This window comes from Brachycentrus maculatus, unplaced genomic scaffold (assembly GCF_059751285.1).
Source record: "Brachycentrus maculatus isolate JH-2025_06_01 unplaced genomic scaffold, ASM5975128v1 h1tg000396l, whole genome shotgun sequence".
Lineage (NCBI taxonomy): Eukaryota > Metazoa > Arthropoda > Insecta > Trichoptera > Brachycentridae > Brachycentrus > Brachycentrus maculatus.
In genome coordinates, this window is record NW_028281145.1 from 858,598 (window position 1) to 880,289 (window position 21,692).

General features: G+C 30.1%; 1 protein-coding gene across 3 annotated transcripts in view; it reads right to left on the minus strand.

Moving 5' to 3' along the window:
- Positions 1 to 219: 219 nt before the first annotated feature.
- The window catches only part of LOC148302931 (uncharacterized), a 44,838-nt gene continuing 23,365 nt past the window's right edge, over positions 220 to 21,692 (minus strand). For all 3 annotated transcript variants that reach the window (XM_088270815.1, XM_088270816.1, XM_088270814.1), the window contains exon 5: positions 220 to 1,277. In XM_088270815.1, the coding sequence (XP_088126941.1) occupies positions 1,084 to 1,277 (194 nt within the window). In that variant the 3' untranslated portion in view covers positions 220 to 1,083. The remainder of the gene's footprint in view (positions 1,278 to 21,692) is intronic.

Genomic DNA, 21,692 nt, shown 5'->3' on the forward strand with positions numbered 1-21,692 from the left:
TAGTGTAAATAGTGGTAACATCTGGTATTAAATAAACTCGCCCTTGTTAAAATTCGTACACTATTTAGATATTATATACATATACTCGTATGTATGCAAGCTTACATTACCACAAAATTAATAAATGTGGGATGTAAACCTAAACATGTAACCACATTAACAACATTTTGAGTGTATCCAAATACCTGTTCACAAAATCTCATGTTTGATGAGATGTCAAAAAAAAAAAAAAATATGTAACCACATAATTAAAATATCAATAGGTAAAGAAATTTGTGTTTTTTTGTAATTAGTAGATAATTTTACTGTATTTATGTGTTCTTTTTAAATTACTACAAAATATGAAAAATGCATACAAATAAAAAGGCCCCTACTTTTGACGCGTTTGAAAAATATAGGTTTAAAGTTTCTTTAATTGGTTCAAAGTATAGGTGTATGTTTTAATACAAGGTTCAGAATGCCATCACAAATATTTTTGATATTGTTTTTCATTATGTTATTTAAAATAATCGAAGCAAGTGTGCTTAATTAACTAATAAAAAATACGGACTTTACAAGCAAAAGCACAAAATAAAATTCTCAAAATTAACACAATAAAAATTAAGCATTAAAAAAATGACAAGTTTAATTGTTGCTATGAAAATTGACCGCAAAATATCACATTGCATTAGTATAATAACACATGTTTTACAATTTGAAATCGTTATTAATATTTTGGTAAAAATACTTACAGGTTTCTGAAAAAAAATATTGAAAAAAATGTTAAATTAAGGTAAGAGTTCATCCTAAAATGCAAAAATTATTTTAAATGAAATAATGTTGCGTTGAATTTCATCAATTTGTTTAAAGGTTTTTTTATTCCTTACACATGGTATAAAAAAAACTATGTTTTTTTACACAAAAATAGTTAGTACAGTAAATATTAACATACCCATACTTAAATTATACCGGAGCTGCCCAAATAAATATTTTTATATCAGGCATATAAAACACCAATAATAAAGCTCTATAAATTTAATTTTATAACATACGAGATAAATGTGGTCGGTTGAAATATGATTTGTTTTATTTTTAATATATGTTTTATCTTGTTGCTTGGGTCTTGTTTGGTCTGGGGGGTGGCGACCCTCCGGGTGTGGGGGTGGGGGTATGCCCTGCAGTTCTCCTTTTGACTTGCAATCTAACTGCACCCCTTCGTACATCCCTGAACAGCCTGACAGCCTGGGCATGCGTCAATCCATTGGCTGCGACTCCATTTACTGTAATCACTTCATCCCCTGAAACAAACAAAAATAATAATATCAATATGTATTATTAACAACATTTTGAGTGTATCCATATACTTGTTCACAAAATCTGGATTATCTCCAATTACAGGAGTTAATTTCATATTATTTTTGACATCTCATCAAAGATGAAGAAGAGTATGGAAGTCTAGGCATTTACGGGGCTAACGACCGTCATAGGCTGGTTTAAGTGATCACTTTATACACGTGTAACATTCACCAATTCTACCCATCATTGACAACCACACTACTCAAATTTTTGGAAGTTCTATATATATGAACCAATTCCAATATATGAAATTCCAATATATGAACCAAAAAACCTTGTTCTTGAATCAGTAGAACTTCACTAGACACATCTATTGGTGAGATGGATAGAGGATTTTTATGAAGCAGAAACTCTTATATTAGTATGTGAGGTCCGAATCCTGGATTATAATCACACACATGAGAAACGCCAGCAAATACTATTTTCATTTTTATTATTTAAGCTTATAATTTGACCAGATAATTTATTTACAACATTTTGAGTGTGTCCAAATACTCAAATATGTATTATTATTATTATTCGGATACTGGCTTATTTGCCATACGGATGAGATGACAATTTAAAAGGTGTCTCAACTTGATTTGAAACATGTATCATTCTTATTTATAGATTTGGCGTTTAATTTATAGAACTCCATTTTAATTTATATTTCAATCATTAAAATTAAACACTGATTTTTTAGTGTTTACTAAATTTTATTTTATTACTACAAAAACATCAAAATAAAATTTGTGACAGTTGTTTCGCAATTGTTATGGTATTTTCACACGAATGACATTAGTTTTGAAAATGCCATTACAAGGCGAGAAAAATCAGTGTTTAATTTATAAATGTATCATTCTTCCCTTTTTATGAAAGAAGACGGAAGTCGGAGCATCTCAGGGCTACGACCTGGCAATTGGCTGGCTTAAACGACCACTTAATACACCTGTGTAAAGTTCACCATTCTCTCAATTATTTAACATCCATATTGCATTAGTTATTGAAATCTGTATATGCTATGGTATTATATCCTTCTGCATACCGGTATGGTTTTCGATGCATTTGCGAAGAATGGCCGACATTGATTGGAGAAGTATTAAGCTTATTCCTTGTATGGATAAGACAATCGGCCATACTTCACGAAAAAAATACCCACGCACAGTTTGATAAGATGAGATGGTTTTCCCAAAAATGTATATTACTATATTATAATGGTATATGGAATAATACAAAATTAAGGCTAATTCGATAAATTATCAGATCTGTACCAATATTTATATTTTTTTCTTCTGACTGCTTAATAACTGCTAATGGCATGCGAACAATATTATTAATCGAACAAAAAAACTATAATTCTGTTCTGCCTAATGAGTGATACATACGTTCGTAGGTAAAATTCGGTTGCTGTTTTTTTTAACGAATTTAATCCAACAAGCGCTTCGTGACTCGTGACTGGCAAATTATTCCTTGCCCCTTTTTTCCAAGTAAATAATACAGAAATCAGATCACTCGCGAGATTATACTCAATCAGAGTCAACTTAAAGATTAAGGCTTGTATAAGTTTTTTTTATAATATTATTTTTATTTGACTTGATTACAATATTCAATCAAAACATTGTTTCGACTAATTCGGATAGTAAATATGAATACTTTGTACATTAATTATGTACATAATTATTATAGTACAGTAAAACCTCTATATAACGTCATGGGATTTATGATTAGTGCGGTTGTCAATCATGGGTAGAATAGTGAATGTTACACGTGTATAAAGTGATCACAAAACCATATTTTTTTATATTGGAGTAACATTATTATTTACCTTCTTTATTATGTACAAGGTTCATATGTTGATTAGTGGAATTTTGTTTTTTCTAGCTGAAAACATGTTCAATCACTTAACCAGTCTTTTAATAGGTCATAAGTCCTGTAAATACCCTGACATCTTTATTCTTCTTCATCTAGGTTGAGTTATCAAAGAAAAAGTTTATTCTTTAAACATTGGTATTTTCGTATTTATTTATTTAAAAAAATCGGATACAATAAAATAATAACTAAGTATGTTGTTTTTTTCCACATGAATTTTATTTGATCAGCGACCGCGTTTCGTCGTAATCGACATCATCAACACCAGTGTGATGATGTCGGTTAAGACGAAACTCGGATGCTGGTAAAATAAAATTCATGTGAAAAAAACTACATAGTTATTATTTTATTCTATTAAACGCGGTTCCACCAAGAAATGTCAGTACAAAACTCAAATCTTATAAAAATATGGATGTTTTTTTGGAAACAATCTTTTGTCTGGCTACAGAAAAATAAGAAGGAAACCCATCTTAACATTGAAACAAAAAGAAAAAAAACATTGTTAAAAAGAACTTTGACCGACGGAAGTTATACTTACATTTTAACGACTTTATAAAGATTATATGTATACTTAAATAATAATTTGAACTCGGATACTAAGAATTCTAAGTCACGAGTGGAAAGGGAACATAAAAAATCGACATCAGATATCCAAGGTCAGACTTGATGGTGTAGATGACATTAGATAAGCCAGTACCTGCTCTGATGTAATAATAAATGAACTATTCTTTTTTAATGCATACATATAATACCTACATACGTACGTGACTCCCACTTATTGTCCATTTACGGGTAATTCAATATTTTGCACCACCTTTGTCTACGATAGCAGAATATTCGCCACTGATTATGTATTAGAAGAGTGATTGCGAACCTATGGCACGTGTGCCGTAGGTAGCACGCTAGACGATTTTGCATAGCACGCGAATGAAGCGAAAAAAATGTATTTATATTTTTTTTTAAAGTTTAGACTTACAGACAAAAGTACTAATGCTTGTATTCTATTAAAAGCTACCAGCTAAGAAAACGATATAAATAATATTGGCATCTACATAGAATCCATTAAAAAAAATCAATAATATTGAAGTTTTTGAAGGGTTCTACATTTTTTTGATTAAGTCTATATTTTTCTTGTATTTTGCCATTGATAAGTACCGCATTATTTTTAAAGATGTATTAATGTTTTGTTTACATTAAAAATCTGAAGTTACACCAACATTTGTTGCATTTTTACTTCCATGGCATGTGGCAGGCGACATAGTATTAAATTGAAAGAAAATTGGCACTCGGCGTTAAAAAGTTTCGCCATCCCTGTATAAGAAGTAAATATCAGTAAATATTTATCATGGACTGTGTAAAGAGTGTCTATGTATCCACTTACCTTATAGGAAAGCGGAATGAATAAGTAAATGACAATTATACACAGTCTCTGTAGCCTCAATTTTCATCACGTACTGATTTCATAATATTGATTAATTATCACACACCTAAGAAATAACAATTTATCATTTATAAAAAAAACTAACTAACCATCACGCCGCTTCCCCGCAGGGGTAGGCAGAGAGAATAGAGCGCCACACCACTCTGTCCTTGCAAACATTCTTCGCCTCTTCCACGTTCATGCATCTCCTCATACATACCCGCCGATTGTTACGACTCCTAACCTGACCACTTTCAAGTATTTGGCATACCTGATCGTGCCATGTTTTTCTCGGTCTTCCTCTGCTTCTTTTCCCACTAACATTCGCCTCATAAATTTGTTTTACCGCTCTCTCCTCACTCATTCGTTCTACATGTCCAAACCATCTCAACACACCTTTCTTAATTTTATGGATAATGCTTATCTCAGCTTTGCATTCTTTCCTTATTTCACTATTCGCACATCTATCATACATCGTTTTGTTGCATATTCTTCTGAGAGATCGCATTTCGACTGCATTCAGTCTACTTTCATCCTTCGTTTGCCAACTCCATGTTTCACATCCATACATTAGAGTTGGAACCAGGACTCCGTTGTGCACTGCCAGTTTAGCTTCAGCTGATAGGTTTTCATTTGCTATAACTGATTTCAGTGCACCATTCACTTTGTTCCCAGCATTCACTCTCCTTTATATATCATTTATCTGTGAAGGTTTTTACATATGTACCTTTTTAAAAAAATGAATAGCTTAAAAGTATTATAAATTACTGTGGATCCCTGTAAGAATAGTAAACACGTAAAGAACCACTTTTTTTTTTATTATTAATACACTTTAACCTACCGGTTTCGACAAGAACCTTGTCATCATCAGGGTTTATTAAATTCTAAAACATTAAAATACTCATAATTAATTATATTCCCTTACCAAAAACTAAATGCTAAATGTACATTTAGGAATATTTTAAGAGTGGCTAAAACAAAGTTATTTAATTTTATACAGTTGAATATTACCACCCAAATCATATATTACTAAGCTGATCTCGGTATTTTGACAGCCGGATATGACTGCCAGTACAAATAAATTTTCATGATGTTTCTCCAGATTGTATAAAGTAAAGTTGTAAATTTTAGAATAATTAGTCAAAAAACGTTTCGCCCTTGCATCAGCCGCAAGTAAAGTCATCTTACGAGTTCGTAACTAGTAAATTATGTGAGGATTTCAATGCTTGAGCGGATTTGATCATTTCGCTCACTCCCTTTAACAACGTCATATATCAAAAATCGTAATTTTTCAATTGTGCATGTTTACGGAATGCCCAGAAAATGTACTATATCCCAGCAAAAGCGGCATATTTTTTAACTTAATATTTACCCGCTACAGGGCAGAAAGTTTTTTTTTTTGCATTTTGAAGAAAAGGTATTGTTTAATTATATTTTTTAATGTACTCATTTTTTTCAAATAGAGAAAAAACCTTCAGGCTTTACTTGAAAAGATCTGTTGCACAGCAAAAAGTTCAAAAACTGGCTTGATATTTCTTTTTAATACATTTCATTATATTTTTAAACATTAAAAACGATCTCCTGAAAAATCAAGTTTTTTGATATATGACGTTGTTAAAAGGAATGAGTGATATGTGATAATGGAATGCTCTTCGGCTCTTCCACTAAGTACGAAGTTACGAAACAATGCGAGTAAGGCGATATTTAGATAAAAACTAAACACACCTGTTTTTAAATCGTTTGGATAACATTGCTTGCCCAAATAGGACGCATGCTGGTCTAACGTCTTCGTTATTAAAGCAGATAATACAAAATATGTTTATTTGGCATTGGCCTGGATTCAACTGAACTTGAAATAAATAAATTGTTTGATATAGATTTTCAATCGTAACGTGCTCATCATCGTTAACTGAGTAATATTAATTGGGGTCGAAATATAACTGTTTGCATTTGTAACAAGGTTATTTATGACAAATCAAACTTAATTACTCGTAAGTCAATCAGATAAGATTAAAACAAGGATACTATATGTCTGTTATTGATATAACATAAATGAGTTTGTTACTTATTGCCTTTTCGACAAATTTAAGACCTTATTAAAGATGACATAAAATTCAGGATAAATAATATTACAACTACAGTATATAATCGTCAAATTATGGCTATATGTGTGTGTATAAAACATATTCATATCCAAAACACAATAGTTATTTAATATGAACGTTTGTTTGGAAATTTTCACTCATGAATTACAAGGAATCGTAGTGATTTTAAACAAAACGAGTTAATCCACTAACGAGTAAGTGTAAGCTATTAAACTTATCAAGTTTAAGCATAAGTAGGGACATGATAAGTGGTGTTGCATAAGCCGTAACTAAATTTCAGAATTTCAGAGTCACTTGGACGTTAGGTTCACTACCTTCGAATACCATCCATTTGCTACAAAATAATTGTTATTATTTTATTGAACCTTGCGTTAAAGAATTTACGAAAAAAATAATCTTCTGTTTTGCTAGGTACTTAAACGAACGTTTCTTTTTTTTTAATTCAAGGACTTTTTTTGTATGAATGTCAAACCAATCAAATAAAAAATGGTGTTTTAATATTAAAATTGTACAAAACCCACAACTTATTCAGTCACGATTCTATGTATTGTAGTTTTATTAATGTTCCGTCCAAGGTAGCAGAGCACACGTGACAAATAAATAATTCATTCTAATCAGTTATTAAATTCGTTGCAGTCATGACATTATATTGGTTTTATGGTAGGATAATAGTTTCGTGGGGTCCAGGTCATGTCGGTTTTCTGGCTGTCCGTTCTGATGACGGAAACTAAATCGTTGACCTGGCTTTGAGAATGGCAACCGGTTTGTATAACATAATACTATTATGGCATACCGATTTAGAAAAGTATTTGGTTGTGGGTGGCCACCTACGTGTTAGTTACACTTGCTTAATTAATTGAAGTATCCATTGCTTTGAAAAAATTGTTCGACAAAAACGCATTACCTGACCCACGTAAGTTATGGATATTATGGAATATCCTTATTTGAAATTTTAACAAACTGATATTCTATCTCCATCAGTAGCTGATGATAAAAAAAGATCCAAATGATTAAAGAACTAATAAATTGGTCAGTATCTAGATTGGTAAAAAAACTCTATCGAAATGGTAAAACGTATAACGAATGTACAATAATCGCCGATTAATGTATGGTCAATTGATAAAATAGAAAACCAGATAGTTATATACCATATGGTTGTCTGTAATTTTTTGAAAATATAATCTCTTTTTTATTTAAGTTTTATAAACCTAATTGGTAAATAAAACCATTTCTAAAATTTATTGTGATACGTGTTTCGATGTATTCTGCATGATTTTCAAACACCGTATGTGAAGCTAAATCTAAATTTTAGAGTTGTGTCCTTGGGACGCTGAAGAATGAAGAGATGGTAGGAGCTGTTTCTTTTAAAATATGTAGATATTACCACAAAGTGGCTGCCGAATAAATACCCCATCTGAATCTGCCTTGTGAAAATATGTTTATACTTAGTAAAAATATTGAATTTTTTTTTCTTTAAAAGAGCCAATATTTTTTAAGCTAGTGTGTCACGTTTATTTCCCATGGAAATTGTTTTGTTTTTTAAAGCAATCAGCTTGTTATTTTCTATATCTCAAATTGATAAGATTTGTATAAAAATTTCTTTACTTTATACAAAAATAAATGGAGAATTTAAAACATAATGTAAAAAAACATTTTAAGATAAAATCCACATCATATAATAATCAAAACACCAAAATCAAATATTTTATCGTGCCGTATTAATTTATATTCTAAATGGGTACAATTTTCGTGCACAGTCACCATTTGATCTATAGCATAATAATAATATCAAACCGAAATGAAGTAAGTTATAAATGACTAATGGAACATGTCGCAATTCGCTATGCCTACTTCTTGTGACAAACACCATACAAACATGTTATAATACAATATGTATGTATACATGACGGTACAAATAATATGGATGTAATAACATCATCCGTCATAATCACAATGGCTACATCATTGTGACTGTAACTGTCCAACGGACAACGTGATTACATTACCGATGGTCCACTTACTATTAAGGTTCATTTAAAGATAATGATAAGATTAGATTTAAAATTTTGCTTAGATTGTGAATTGAACAGACAGATTTAAGCTCCTTTTTCTTGTAGTACATGCTTGCTAACTTTTTACTTTTTCATCTTTTTTGTTTTTAAGTTTTTGATTTTATTTAAAAATAAAAATTAAAAATAATTTTTGTTTTCTGATAGTCAAGTATTTTTTGTATTTTATATTAACACTATTATTCTAGTTCTACTTATAATACTTACACCCTTATACCCTTTACAATGACCTAAATTATATTGTATACCCACACACAGGGCATGCCTTTGTGGGATCTTTTTTGTATTTATATTTATATTTTATTCATTTTTTTTTATATTTGAATTTATGTCATGTAATGCAAAGGAATTTAAAATAAAGAAACAAAAGGTAATTCCAATTTGAGATGCCATTCTTAAAACAGAGTAGAGTATTTAGTGCGTGTATTGAGTATTGAGCTAATGGTAGTAGTGAGGCACGTAATTGCATGTTAAAACGGTATGGCAGATGGCGGATTCTGCGTGGAAGTTTTCATATGGCTATAAATTTGGCACCTTTTCACTAGCCCATGAACTGTGACCTTTCAGTGGTGTACCGGTTATATACATTCAACATCTTGTGTGGCGTTCTAATCTCTCTGCCTACTCCTGCAGACAAGCGGCGTGATGGTTAGCGAATTGAGTTGATTAAAAGTATACACCATTTTACAAGAACGTTTTTGTTATCTTGTTTTGGAAAGCCTAAAAAGCTTTTCTTATAGGCTCATACTCGTATATGTAAATAGGATAAAGAAAGTAGATTTAAAAAATACGTCACAAGCACAAGACTTATCGAAAATAAATAATAATCGAATTATTTTTCCTTATGGCAGGAATTTAACTCAGGACGTGTATTTCGCAGTCAAACGTCTACCTTTTTACGCCACTGCGCCTACCTAATTCAATTCGTAAAATGTCATTTGATAATTTTAAGACCCTTTTTTCAATGAAAAAAAAACATCATAAAAAACACAATATTTACGATGGAATGCATAAGTGAGTTCATGATTCGTTTTATGAGTTTTACATGTTGTTTGAGATTGATTTTGGGTTAGTTGAATGGCTTGATTTTGTAAAACAAATTACCTACCAAATACCAATGAATATTAATTACCTGTTTATATATAATATTGACATCTTACTCTCGCTACTGCAGTAGGTATATTTACATAATTTAACCACGTTTTCTTTAGCAATTTGATCCGATAAAGAAATTTAATATGGTAAAATCTAATTTAATTTATTACCTATATCCGTTATTGAATGGATAAATTCATCGACAACAGTCGATTCAATCAAAAAGATCCATGATGCAATGATATAATTGTCAATAGATCGAAGTTATAAAAAAATATTTACGTCATAGTATCAAATCCGTTGTTGCATCCCACACGGCGGTAACACGATACTAATCCCACTTTCATAACGTAATAAGATTATTATTATATCTTTTCAGAAAACTTAAAAAGGAGTTGGGTGATTAGCTAACACGTTTAACAATAATTCCGATACAAAAGCATTACGATTTAACTACCTGATGCTACTAAAATGGAAACGGGAAATTTCAATGACAACAAGAGACGAGATGGGTATAGGAATAATGTACATATTTGCATCAGTTATAATAAATAATGATTATATATTTTCTCAATCGATCATCGTATGAATTATTTCAACTTTCTATTGCGTGAGGCACTGAATAGAGATCCATATTCAAATTAAGGCTAATCGAAAGAATTTCAAATGTTTACTTATTTCACAAACTGATTTGTTTATTTAAATCATACACATAATTACAAATTATCATAATGTGCCCTCACTGAGTTTTCAAGTGTCGAAGGCACGTTTTATAATAGTTATTAATAAAACTATATGAAGAAAATTGTTTATGACATGCAATCAAACATAACATGGCCGAATGATGCGATCTATTTCAGATCTACCCACCTGCGTTATCTATTTATGAATAGCTCTTTTATACTAAGTCTATTAAATAATAAATGAAATCAACGACTTTACGGATATTGGAAGCAAGTTGTACAACTTTATTGCATGATAATCATAGTTCTTTTGACCAAAAAAAGTATGCGTTAGGTTTTGATTGATGTGTTTCTATGTTTTGGATAGTGTATTTCTATGAACGTTTCCATAAAGTGAGTTGATTGTGATTTGTGCTTTGCTGGGAGGTGCTTTCGTGTGTTATGTGAGAGTAATTCTTAAATGTATTTGTAGGGATTGTTTTAGCACATGGGTCGCAAAGTGTGACTCGAGAGCCGCACGCGGCTCATTGACCTTTGGAGTGCGGCTCCGGCACAAATATCAGCGGAGGGGCTCGTTGGCTCTGCGTATTCATGCGAACAATATTTTTGAAGCATGAACCTTATTGAAAGCAAACTGAGAAATCGTCTTACTGACGAGAAGCTGGAAACGTGCTATTTCCAAACCTGACTTTCAAAGGGGATGCAAGGATGTTATTCTTAATAAGAAATGTTCTACAACATTTTGAGTGTGTCCAAATACTTGTCCACAAAATCTGGATTATCTCCAATTACAGGAGTTATTTTCATATTATTTTTTGATATCTCATCAAAGATGAAGAAGAATATGGAAGTCTGGGCATTTACGGGGCTTACGACCGTCATAGGCTGGTTTAAGTGATCACTTTACACACGTGTAACATTCACCAATTCTACCCATTATTGACAACCACACTACTCAAATTCTTGGAAGTTCTATATATATGAACCAATTTAGAAACCTTGTTCATGAATCACTAGAACTTCACTAGAGACATCTAAGCTTCTTTACAATAGATGTCTCTAATAAGTTCTAGTGATTCATGAACAAGGTTTCTAAATTGGTTCATATATATAGAACTTCCAAGAATTTGAGTAGTGTGGTTGTCAATAATGGGTAGAACTGGTGAATGTTACACGTGTGTAAAGTGATCACTTAAACCAGCCTATGACGGTCGTAAGCCCCGTAAATGCCCAGACTTCCATATTCTTCTTCATCTTTGATGAGATATCAAAAAATAATAAGAAATGTTCTTATGGCAACGGTAGGGGAACTTTTTTTAACCATTACCAGAAAATATTTTTAAGTCGATATTACCCCCTTCCCCCTATTTCGAAAAGAAGACAATCAATGTATATTTTAAAAAAACATTATTTATTGAATTGATTTACAAGAAATAAAAAAAAGTTGCATGAAAATAGTAATAGTTATAGACAAACGAAATAAAATTCTTAAATTGGATCAAAGAAAAATCAGGTTTACAGGTTTCCTTTTCAGTTTTTGGAGAAATGATGTTGCTTGATGTTTGAAACAATTACTTCAAAATTGGGACTTTTCGATGTAAGAGCAATTTGAATACATGTTTTCAGCGTTTAATCGATTTCTATCGCACACACCTGAATTGTTTTATTTATAAAAATACTAAAACGTTTATGAAATAACAAACTAAAAAAAATTCCTTATTACCCCAAAAAAAAATTATACCCCATTTGGGGTAATATACCCTGGTTCCCCGACCGCTATCTTATGGATACCTTCCTTTCAAAAGACTTTTTTATCGATAAAAAAATCTTTGTTATGTGTGAAATCAAGTTTTATTTGGTGAACCCGTAATTGAAAAAAACTTTAAAATGATGATTAAGGTGTGCTAAAATTGCAAACAGATTTGTCTTTCAATACTTTTTTTAATCGCTGTAATGTGCATATTTGACTCATTGGCTAATAAATTTGCCGACCACTGTTTTTGTTGTGTAACTGAATACAAAAATAATGCATTATTTGTTCTGATATTTATATTAGAAGAGGCGAAGAATGTTTGCAAAGACAGAGTGGTGTGGCGTTCTATTCTCTCTGCCTACCCCTGCGGAGAAGCGGTGTGATGTAAGTTAGTTAGTTAGTTTTTATATTTCTATTATATGGGGTCAGTGAGAGATCAGACAAAGGTTATTTGAAAGTCTCACAGACCTCCCTAAGTGCCATCATTGGAGAACAGACCTCTCCCATAGCTGAACTACCATCAACATTTATTTAATATTAAAAGCCAAAAAGGTTAATAACATAAATACATATTAGTAGCGATGGTATAAAAAAGGTTATGATATTTATTGAAATAAAATGTAATTTTTAGAACTCATATACTTTCAAGTAAATTATATTTAAACAAAATTTGCAGCGTATTTAAAACTTACCACCAACATACAATGTACCAATACGAATGCTCAATTTACCCGATGAAACTTTTTTTAAATATCTCAATAGAAATGAAAAGCATATAACTATAATAATAGGTGACGTTAATTTTTGGACGATAACCCATAGTCAAATGGTATAAAATACGATTAGTAAAGAAATGTGTACGATTTCACTAGTGTTCAAATCAGCTGTTTTTGTTTATGCATGCTGTAGTTCTGTTTGGTTTAAAGAAAAAAAATTAAAAAAGTAAGCTCACATTTTGAATAGGATTAAAATTCAAAATGCCTGTTAAGTAAAAAAAAAAATATTATAAATCTATGAAACAAAAATACAATCAAAAACATTGAAAAATGCTTAGTATTAGTAGCTATCAATAGTATTGTGTGAGTTGCTGTTACGTTCAATAGAAGGCGCTGCCATTGCGGTGATTTTCTATTATTTATTTAACTGTCACAGATAACAACACTTGTCACAAGGATATAAAAACACGTGCGTATTCGAATGAAATCTAATGACTAAATTTAAAAGCAATCGACGAATAACTTGTTATTGAAAGATGTTGATTTGAAACCCGAATATAGTAGGATATATTAAAACCATAAGTTATCTTAAGAGTGACTTTCTAAGCTGTTCACCACATCCCTTCGCAATCAAATCTTTATAATAATTGTTAGTACCCATAACTCAAGATTAAGGAGGCCGTTTCCAATAAATCTCTGAAAATAATTTAGACTACAAAAGATGACAGCATCAACCATATGGTGTCTCCTCTTATATAGAATTTAATAATATTAACAGCGGACCATGACTCAGGACCCACATTTAGATAGGAGTATTGGCGGTTGAAGAAGTTAAAATTAATTTGTTTATTTTTTATTGTCGCTAGTGAACACTCATACGTAATACATATAACGGTCATTTTTGGTGAAAAAATATAACGGTCGAAACATTATTGCCAACCCGATGTTTTTAATGAACGCGCAAATCACACATTACGATTTACTATATATGTATATATATATATATATATATATATATATATATATATATATATATATATATATATATATATGTATATATATATTTATATATATTTATATATATGTATATATATATATATATATATATATATATATATATATATATATATATATATATATATATATATATATATATATATATGTATATATATATTTATATATATTTATATATATGTATATATATATATATATATATATATATATATATATATATATATATATATATATATATATATATATATATATATATATTTATATATTTATATGAAAAATATATTTATTTAAACAACGATTGATAGATGTTCGAATGGTGAAATAAGTAATGTATTCAAGGTTGAGATTAGTCTTATCGACAAAATTAGGAAAGTTGTAGCGAGGAAAGAATAGCAAAACAAGTTTATGTGGCGAATGTAATAGGAAATAGGAGCAGATGAAGACTAAGGAAAGCTTGCCAGGATTTCATACATTTGAAAGTGGCGTAGGTCAGGAGTCGGAATAATCGGCGAGTAGGTACGTATGAAGAGATGCGTGAACGTATAAGTAGCGAAGATTGTTTGCAAAGTCGCTTAGAAGTGAAATGTTACACTGTTAGAAAGCGCGAATAATATTTAATTGTATCAAATGTGTAAAATTTTCAATCGAAATCATTCAATTAGTGTGTAAAACATTTAAATTTATCAACGGTTATTTTGAAATTAATAATTTTGTAGTAATAAATTATTTTTGCTATTTTTTCCATAAATCTAAAAGTGAAGCTAAAATATACATATTTTCAATTTAGCAATATACTCGCTTCGTTTAAAAAATATTTGCAATAACTAATGCGACTACGTCACTAACAGTCTATTGTATCTGGCTAATAGTTTCAGCTTATTTTTTTTTTACATATGAAGTCTAGTTTTTTAATGTTCATGATAGCTCGATAAAATATAAAATTACCTTTTGTATACAAAATATTTATGGCAGATATTTAAGTTCATACATTATAACTTTAAAAATGAAAATAGACATTAAAAAAATATGAATTTAACTCTCGTTAATGTTTTTATAATTTATCTACATTATAGAAGAAAGTGTGTCATAAGGTAGAAGAATGTTGATGACCATGCTGTCAGTATGTCAGTGTAAGTATAGAAATATAGAAAATAGTTGAACATTATTGAACACATGTGAATACTCTAAAAATAAAATATTTGACGATTTATCATAGTATTTATGTTTGCCATCGATACTGTGTATGGTATAACAAAATAAATTAAATTGTCGTTTAATTGATTAATTTTGCCTAAATTTACAAATAAATTTCACTAATTACGCTGCAAAAAATGTACCTCCTAAAACTCAGATTGTGAACAAGTATTTGGACAAAATAAAAATAACTTAATTTCAGCTGCATAAAAAAATCAAGTTTTCAGGCGTTTTCTAGTACGTAAAAATTATCTTTTCGGAATCTAGTACATTTTGAAGGGTCTCTGGTAAATAAAGGCTTTTCTCAATCCAACATAGATGGCTGTTGTGAAATATGTATGTACATACTGTGTAATGATATTGAACGATATGAAATTGAATGTTCCAAAAAAAATAGTTGTGCGGTTGGTAGAATGGTGAATTTTGCACGTGTGTAAAGTGATCACTTAACCAGTCTATGACAGGTCAAAAGCTCTATAAATACTTAGACATATTCTTCTTTATCCTTGTTGATATGTCAAAATAAAAAAAGTAAATATTCATTTTGTTATTAAATTTATGGGATTTTTTATGCTATCAAGCTTTTATGAGTGATATCGATTGTATGGGATTTTCTTCTTAAATATTTGTTATCTCTTTTTCTCTTTCTCTAGTCTGTGTTCAATAATAGACAGGGCATTAAAATTTATTGATGTAGTTTTATCACAAACGTAACGGTTATTGGTCATACACTTCCGATTTCAGTCAAAGCCAACGCCTTTAAATTATTATAAATAAAATTCAGCATAAATTCATTATCTTGTTTACCCATCCGGGAATCAAACGTCGTACGTGGTAGTCTATACACCTAAAAACTATACTACGAAGGCGGATCTCAGTTTCTTGACTTAAATAACTTGGCGCTTATATGACGACGTACCCCAAGGCAGAAATAAGCAGCCACGCTTCCTTTTTTTGAGCAGGTTTATTTTCAACTTGTTAACGGTCGTTGTTTATTAATTTACTGGCATTTTTTCTCTCTTATATAAAATATAATTAATTCAAAACAGGACCTGGGGATAAAATGAATTCATTCGTAAAATATTTTTACTAACCTTTTTAAAAATGGTGCTTTGCAAGATAATTAATTATTCATTAAAAAATCTATTTACATGGAAATTCACTATATTCAGTTTATTTTAATATAATGTGAATTTATTAATAAACCCTTATTAACCTTTAACATAAATTTATTTAACAGATTATCAGTAAAATGGAAATTAGAAATTGTAAAGATTTTATTTTCGGCAGAATGTTTTACAAAATCTATGTATTCGAAAGTTTCCATTATTTTTTCAAATCATTTATACAGTAAACCCCCCTATAACGTTGACATAGGTACTAGGAGTTAATGTTTTAAATTGTATTTTTACATGTTAACTAGCGAAAATGACTGTAAAAAGTGATTAAAAATTGAAATACAATTTACAAACATTAACTTCCCTATAACGTCCCGTCCGATTACGCGGCACCTATATCAGCGTTATAGGGGAGTTTACTGCTCTTAGTTCTTACGAAATTTAAAACAGAATAGAGTAGAGATGTTCTCACTGAAAATCATCATATTGACGACCAAAAAGTTATCGATAAAAATTCGTCTATAGAGAGATAATGCTTTTTGTAGGATAACGGGACTATCAAAACAGGTGGGTTTTTATGTGACTTCCAGATGTTTTGGGGCTACTATCCATATCAGTACTCAGTAATACATCAAGACACATCAGGGTGTATGGCAACCCGATAAATTTATGAAAATACATTGTTATAAAATGATAAATTCAGTATTGAATTTGCAGTGAAGAATTTGCCCTAATTTTATTTAACATTGGGAGTGGTACCAAATATGAAGAATAGAATGATCAATAGACCTACGAAAATAAGCACTAATGCAATTAATAAATTTAAACAAATGTAGGCAGTATTACAAAACTCATTGCTATAAAATGTTGTGACCTTAACGATCAAAAATGATTAATAATTATTCGATCACTACTGAAAAATTGGCCATGTGAATCAGAATATTATGCTGTGGTGCAACGCTAACAATACATTAACATCTCATTGTTTTGGATTATTTCAGAATAATGATTTATTGGAGGTTAAAGTAATTACCTATCGGAAAACACACATTAATTATCTTGTGAACGTAACCCGAATTAGTGGGAAAGTTATGTTTTTTTTAACAAAATATTTTATTCAAGTTTCTTTTGTAATAATACACATAATTGGCCGTACAACTAACTAACCGAGATTAAGGGTTCATTTGATCATCCTGAGTAATCAAATATATGAAAAATGTATTCTTCTCTCTGTTATTTATGTAAATTCTTACATTTTTACAGTAAATTTAATTAAGACATGAGAAAAACACAGGTATTCCGAGCATGGAGAAAATTTATTGCTTAAACGAGATATTTCAGTCGAGAAAAGAAGATTTTTTTATACAAAAGATATTTGAAACAGTAATTTTAATTAACATATTATACAATACAGAACATTATAAAAATAATTTCGCAACTATGTAAAATCACTTTATAACTTATTACGTATATATCTAAAATATAACGTCAATCTCTTTCGATTTCAACAGCTTCTTCTTCAAGACTGAATTATACTAAACACTATCTACTTAACAAAAAATCACAAATTCGGATAATTGTAGAGCTTGGATAGTTAATCTTTATATAATATTTAAGCCATAAGAAGATACATATTGATTTTTTGACAACGTTTTTATGCATTTTTTTACTTGTAACCTTAAGTTACTTACTGAAATTTAAATTATGGTGAAATTACAGATTTTGCGTACTTAATTGATAATTAGAAACATATTTATCGTAACCGTGCCTGTATTTATTAATTTCATGTCGGTAAGTGAGCACGAGTTGCTGTAAACCTGAAATAATAGTAATTGTCCCTAGCAAGTTGTACCAATTACGGTAATGAATCTGATTTCTACAGATTTGTGCCATACTTATTTGTATGCACATTCTAGCAAATACATTTTATTACTGTGTATGGTAAAGAACGTGACTTCAGGAAAAACGATAATGACTCAATCCCACATATTAAATAATTAATGTTTTATTTGCGGTTTATTATATGGGTAAATCATGGGCTTCTTGTTACAATAATATTTTAATTATTTCTAAATAATTGCCATAAAAACAGGAGAAACCAAAAGCGGGAAGATGATATAACATAACTTAAGGCACAGAGACCTTATCTCTACAATAATGGAGAGGAAAAAAGGAAATGAGAAAGATGAAGGCTGAGAAGCAGTTATGTAAAACAAAGAAACACTTAAACTAAATCAAATATATACCACGTTTGATCAAACGAACTGTGAGAATTACGCAATAAAGCCGAGCAACCTGCTTCCATAAAGTCATTCAATAATGAAACTACTATGTATGATACAGCGATATCCTAGATTTATTTAAATTTATCCTAGACTAGTTACAGAAGCGTATGACAGATACGCTTCTGTAACCAGTCTAGGATAAATTTAAATAAATATTTGAGTAAATTTTTCAAACTTGACCCTCCTGGTAATTGAACCCGGAACCCCCATCACAAATGCGCTAACCACTACACTAAGTTATTAATTAAAAAAAAATAAGCAATACATTTCCTACAAAATATTAATTGGACCGTTTTTATAAACACGTTGTTTTTAAAAACGCGTGATTTGTCGCTTTAGTGCCGAAAAGCGCGATCGCGCTTCTGGATAGCTGTGTCGAAAATGCATGGCACTAAAACTGTTAATTTGACAGCCCGAATCGACGACTTTCGCCGTTTTGATTTACCGGTAATTTATGTTTTTTTTACTTCTGTAAAAATGGCAACGGTTTACTGATTGATACTGAACTATTTCCTGTTGTAACTCATTCATAGGTAGATAAGGTAAATATAAAAGCAACATACGAGTACACTAAGGACTTAAGAGTAGAGTTTTTTGTTAAAGGCATTTTAAGTTCAGTTATAAGTCAAAAAAGATTATCTTTAATGACACGGCAAATGTGGTGATTGCGAATACCAATATATAAATATAATTATTAACCCTCAGGGTATCAAAACTATTTTAACAAATTCATACAACTACACTACGAACTTTTAAAATTATAAACGTAAAATGCCTGTGGTGATTGACATTTTGGCATACTTCACGACTTGAGGAATTTAAAAAAATAATTGTAACCTTCGACCTTATAAACACTTATTTACCAAAATATTTTCTAAATAAATTACATGGTACATAGTAAAGTTTAGTTTAATGTTCTCGTTTGTTTATTTCAACACAACACTATGTAAAAGGATTGTGAATTATGAAATTACTATGTACGAACTATTATTACATAGATAGTTGCTAAACCGTCACTTATTAAAAAAATGTATCCGTCTAAACTACGAAATACCATTTCGATAAATATAAATGCCAGTTTTATTTTTATGTTAAAGTAAAAAAAGTTATGTATAACGTACCAGGAAATCCTTTTTAAATATTGTGTACATAGTATGTAAGTAGTTTATGATCAAAAGCAATTAAAAATAACATTAATACGTTACAATGTACAACGATATAAATAACAATTTAATAAAATGTTATGTCAATATTTTTTAAAGAAACACATGAGAAAAATGCTAATGAATAAACAGCAGTAATATTTTTTTTCGCTATTTCATCGCCAGGAACGGGCAAATACGCAAAAACCCATTCGCAAATGCCTTTTTATTGCCCGTATGTGGTATGGGCAAATCGGGCAAAGGGAATTACAGTAATTAGCATAGTCACAACTGTCGTCAAATAAACCGATTTAATTGGTTAGACCATGTACTGCGCATGCCTTCCCAGAGCGTTGATCAAGCTTGCCCCTTTTACAAGGCAACAGGCTCTCATCATCTAGAACGTCCACCACTGGCTATTCGTCAGAAGATCGAGACGCGGCCCTGACTTGCTGCCGGCTGGAATGGAATGATTATTCTGAAATTGGTAGTCAAGAAGCAGTGTTTTTAAAGGGGTATTACAAAAAGTGATTTTATGTGTCTACTATTCCTTCAGTGTATCGGCTGTAAATATAACTAACTAACTAACTAACCATCACGCCGCTTCCCCGCAGGGGTAGGCTGAGAGAATCAAACGCCACACCACTCTGTCTTTGCAAACATTCTTTGCCACTTCTACATTCATGCATCTCCTCATACATACCCGACGATTATTACGACTCCTGACCCGGCCGCTTTCAAGTATTTGACATACCTGATTGTGCCAAGTTTTCCTCGGTCGTCCTCTGCTTCTTTTTCCAACTACATTCGCCCCATAAATTTGTTTAACCGTTCTTTCTTCACTCATACGCTCCACATGTCCAAACCATCTCAACACACCTTTCTTAATTCTATGGAAAATGCTTATCTCAGCTTTGCATTCCTTCCTTATTTCACTATTAGTACATCTATCATACATCGTTTTGTCGCACATTCTTCTGAGAGATCGCATTTCGACTGCATTTAGTCTACCTTCATCATTCTTTTGCCAACTCCAAGCTTCACTTCCATACATTAGAGTTGGAACCAGGACTCCGTTGATTTGCACTAATTAACTCCGTCTATTTTGATTTGCACTAATTAAGTATTTTAAAGCTATATCGTAAATATGTACATTTACGAGTTTATTGAAATATTACTCGCCAAAGATAAAGATCTTTACAAAATTAATAAAGTAATAATACATCTTCAAAATTAACCATCCGCTCGATTGTTTCTTATGATACGCTAAATCAATGTTTTTATGCTTTTATTATTCAAGGATGTGTATATAACAAATATTTTTAACCATGCTTTTATTCATGGACGAATATGTCAAAATTAATTTGCCAATAGGGTTATATCAATTATGAATTTACGTAAAATACGGATTGTTATTTTATGACTTTTGTTATGACCTAAATTATATTGTATACCCACAATTTTTTGTGTTTATATTTTTTTCTACATATTTTATTTTTGTATTTATACTAATTTTATTGCTGTATAATAATATATATAAATATATATATATATATATATATATATATATATATATATATATATATATATATATATATATATATATATATATTATATATACATATATATATACATATATATATATATATATATATATATATATATATATATATATATTATATATATATATATATATATATATATATATATATATATTTATATTTATATATATATATATATATATATATATATATATATATATATATATATATATATATATATATATATATATATATATATATATATATATGTGTATGCATGCGCATCTTATATATGGTATTTTAGATAAAACTTGTAAAGAACGTGGTTATTTATGTAAACATATCTTCTTTAGCCTGGCTAGAAAGTAAAGTTA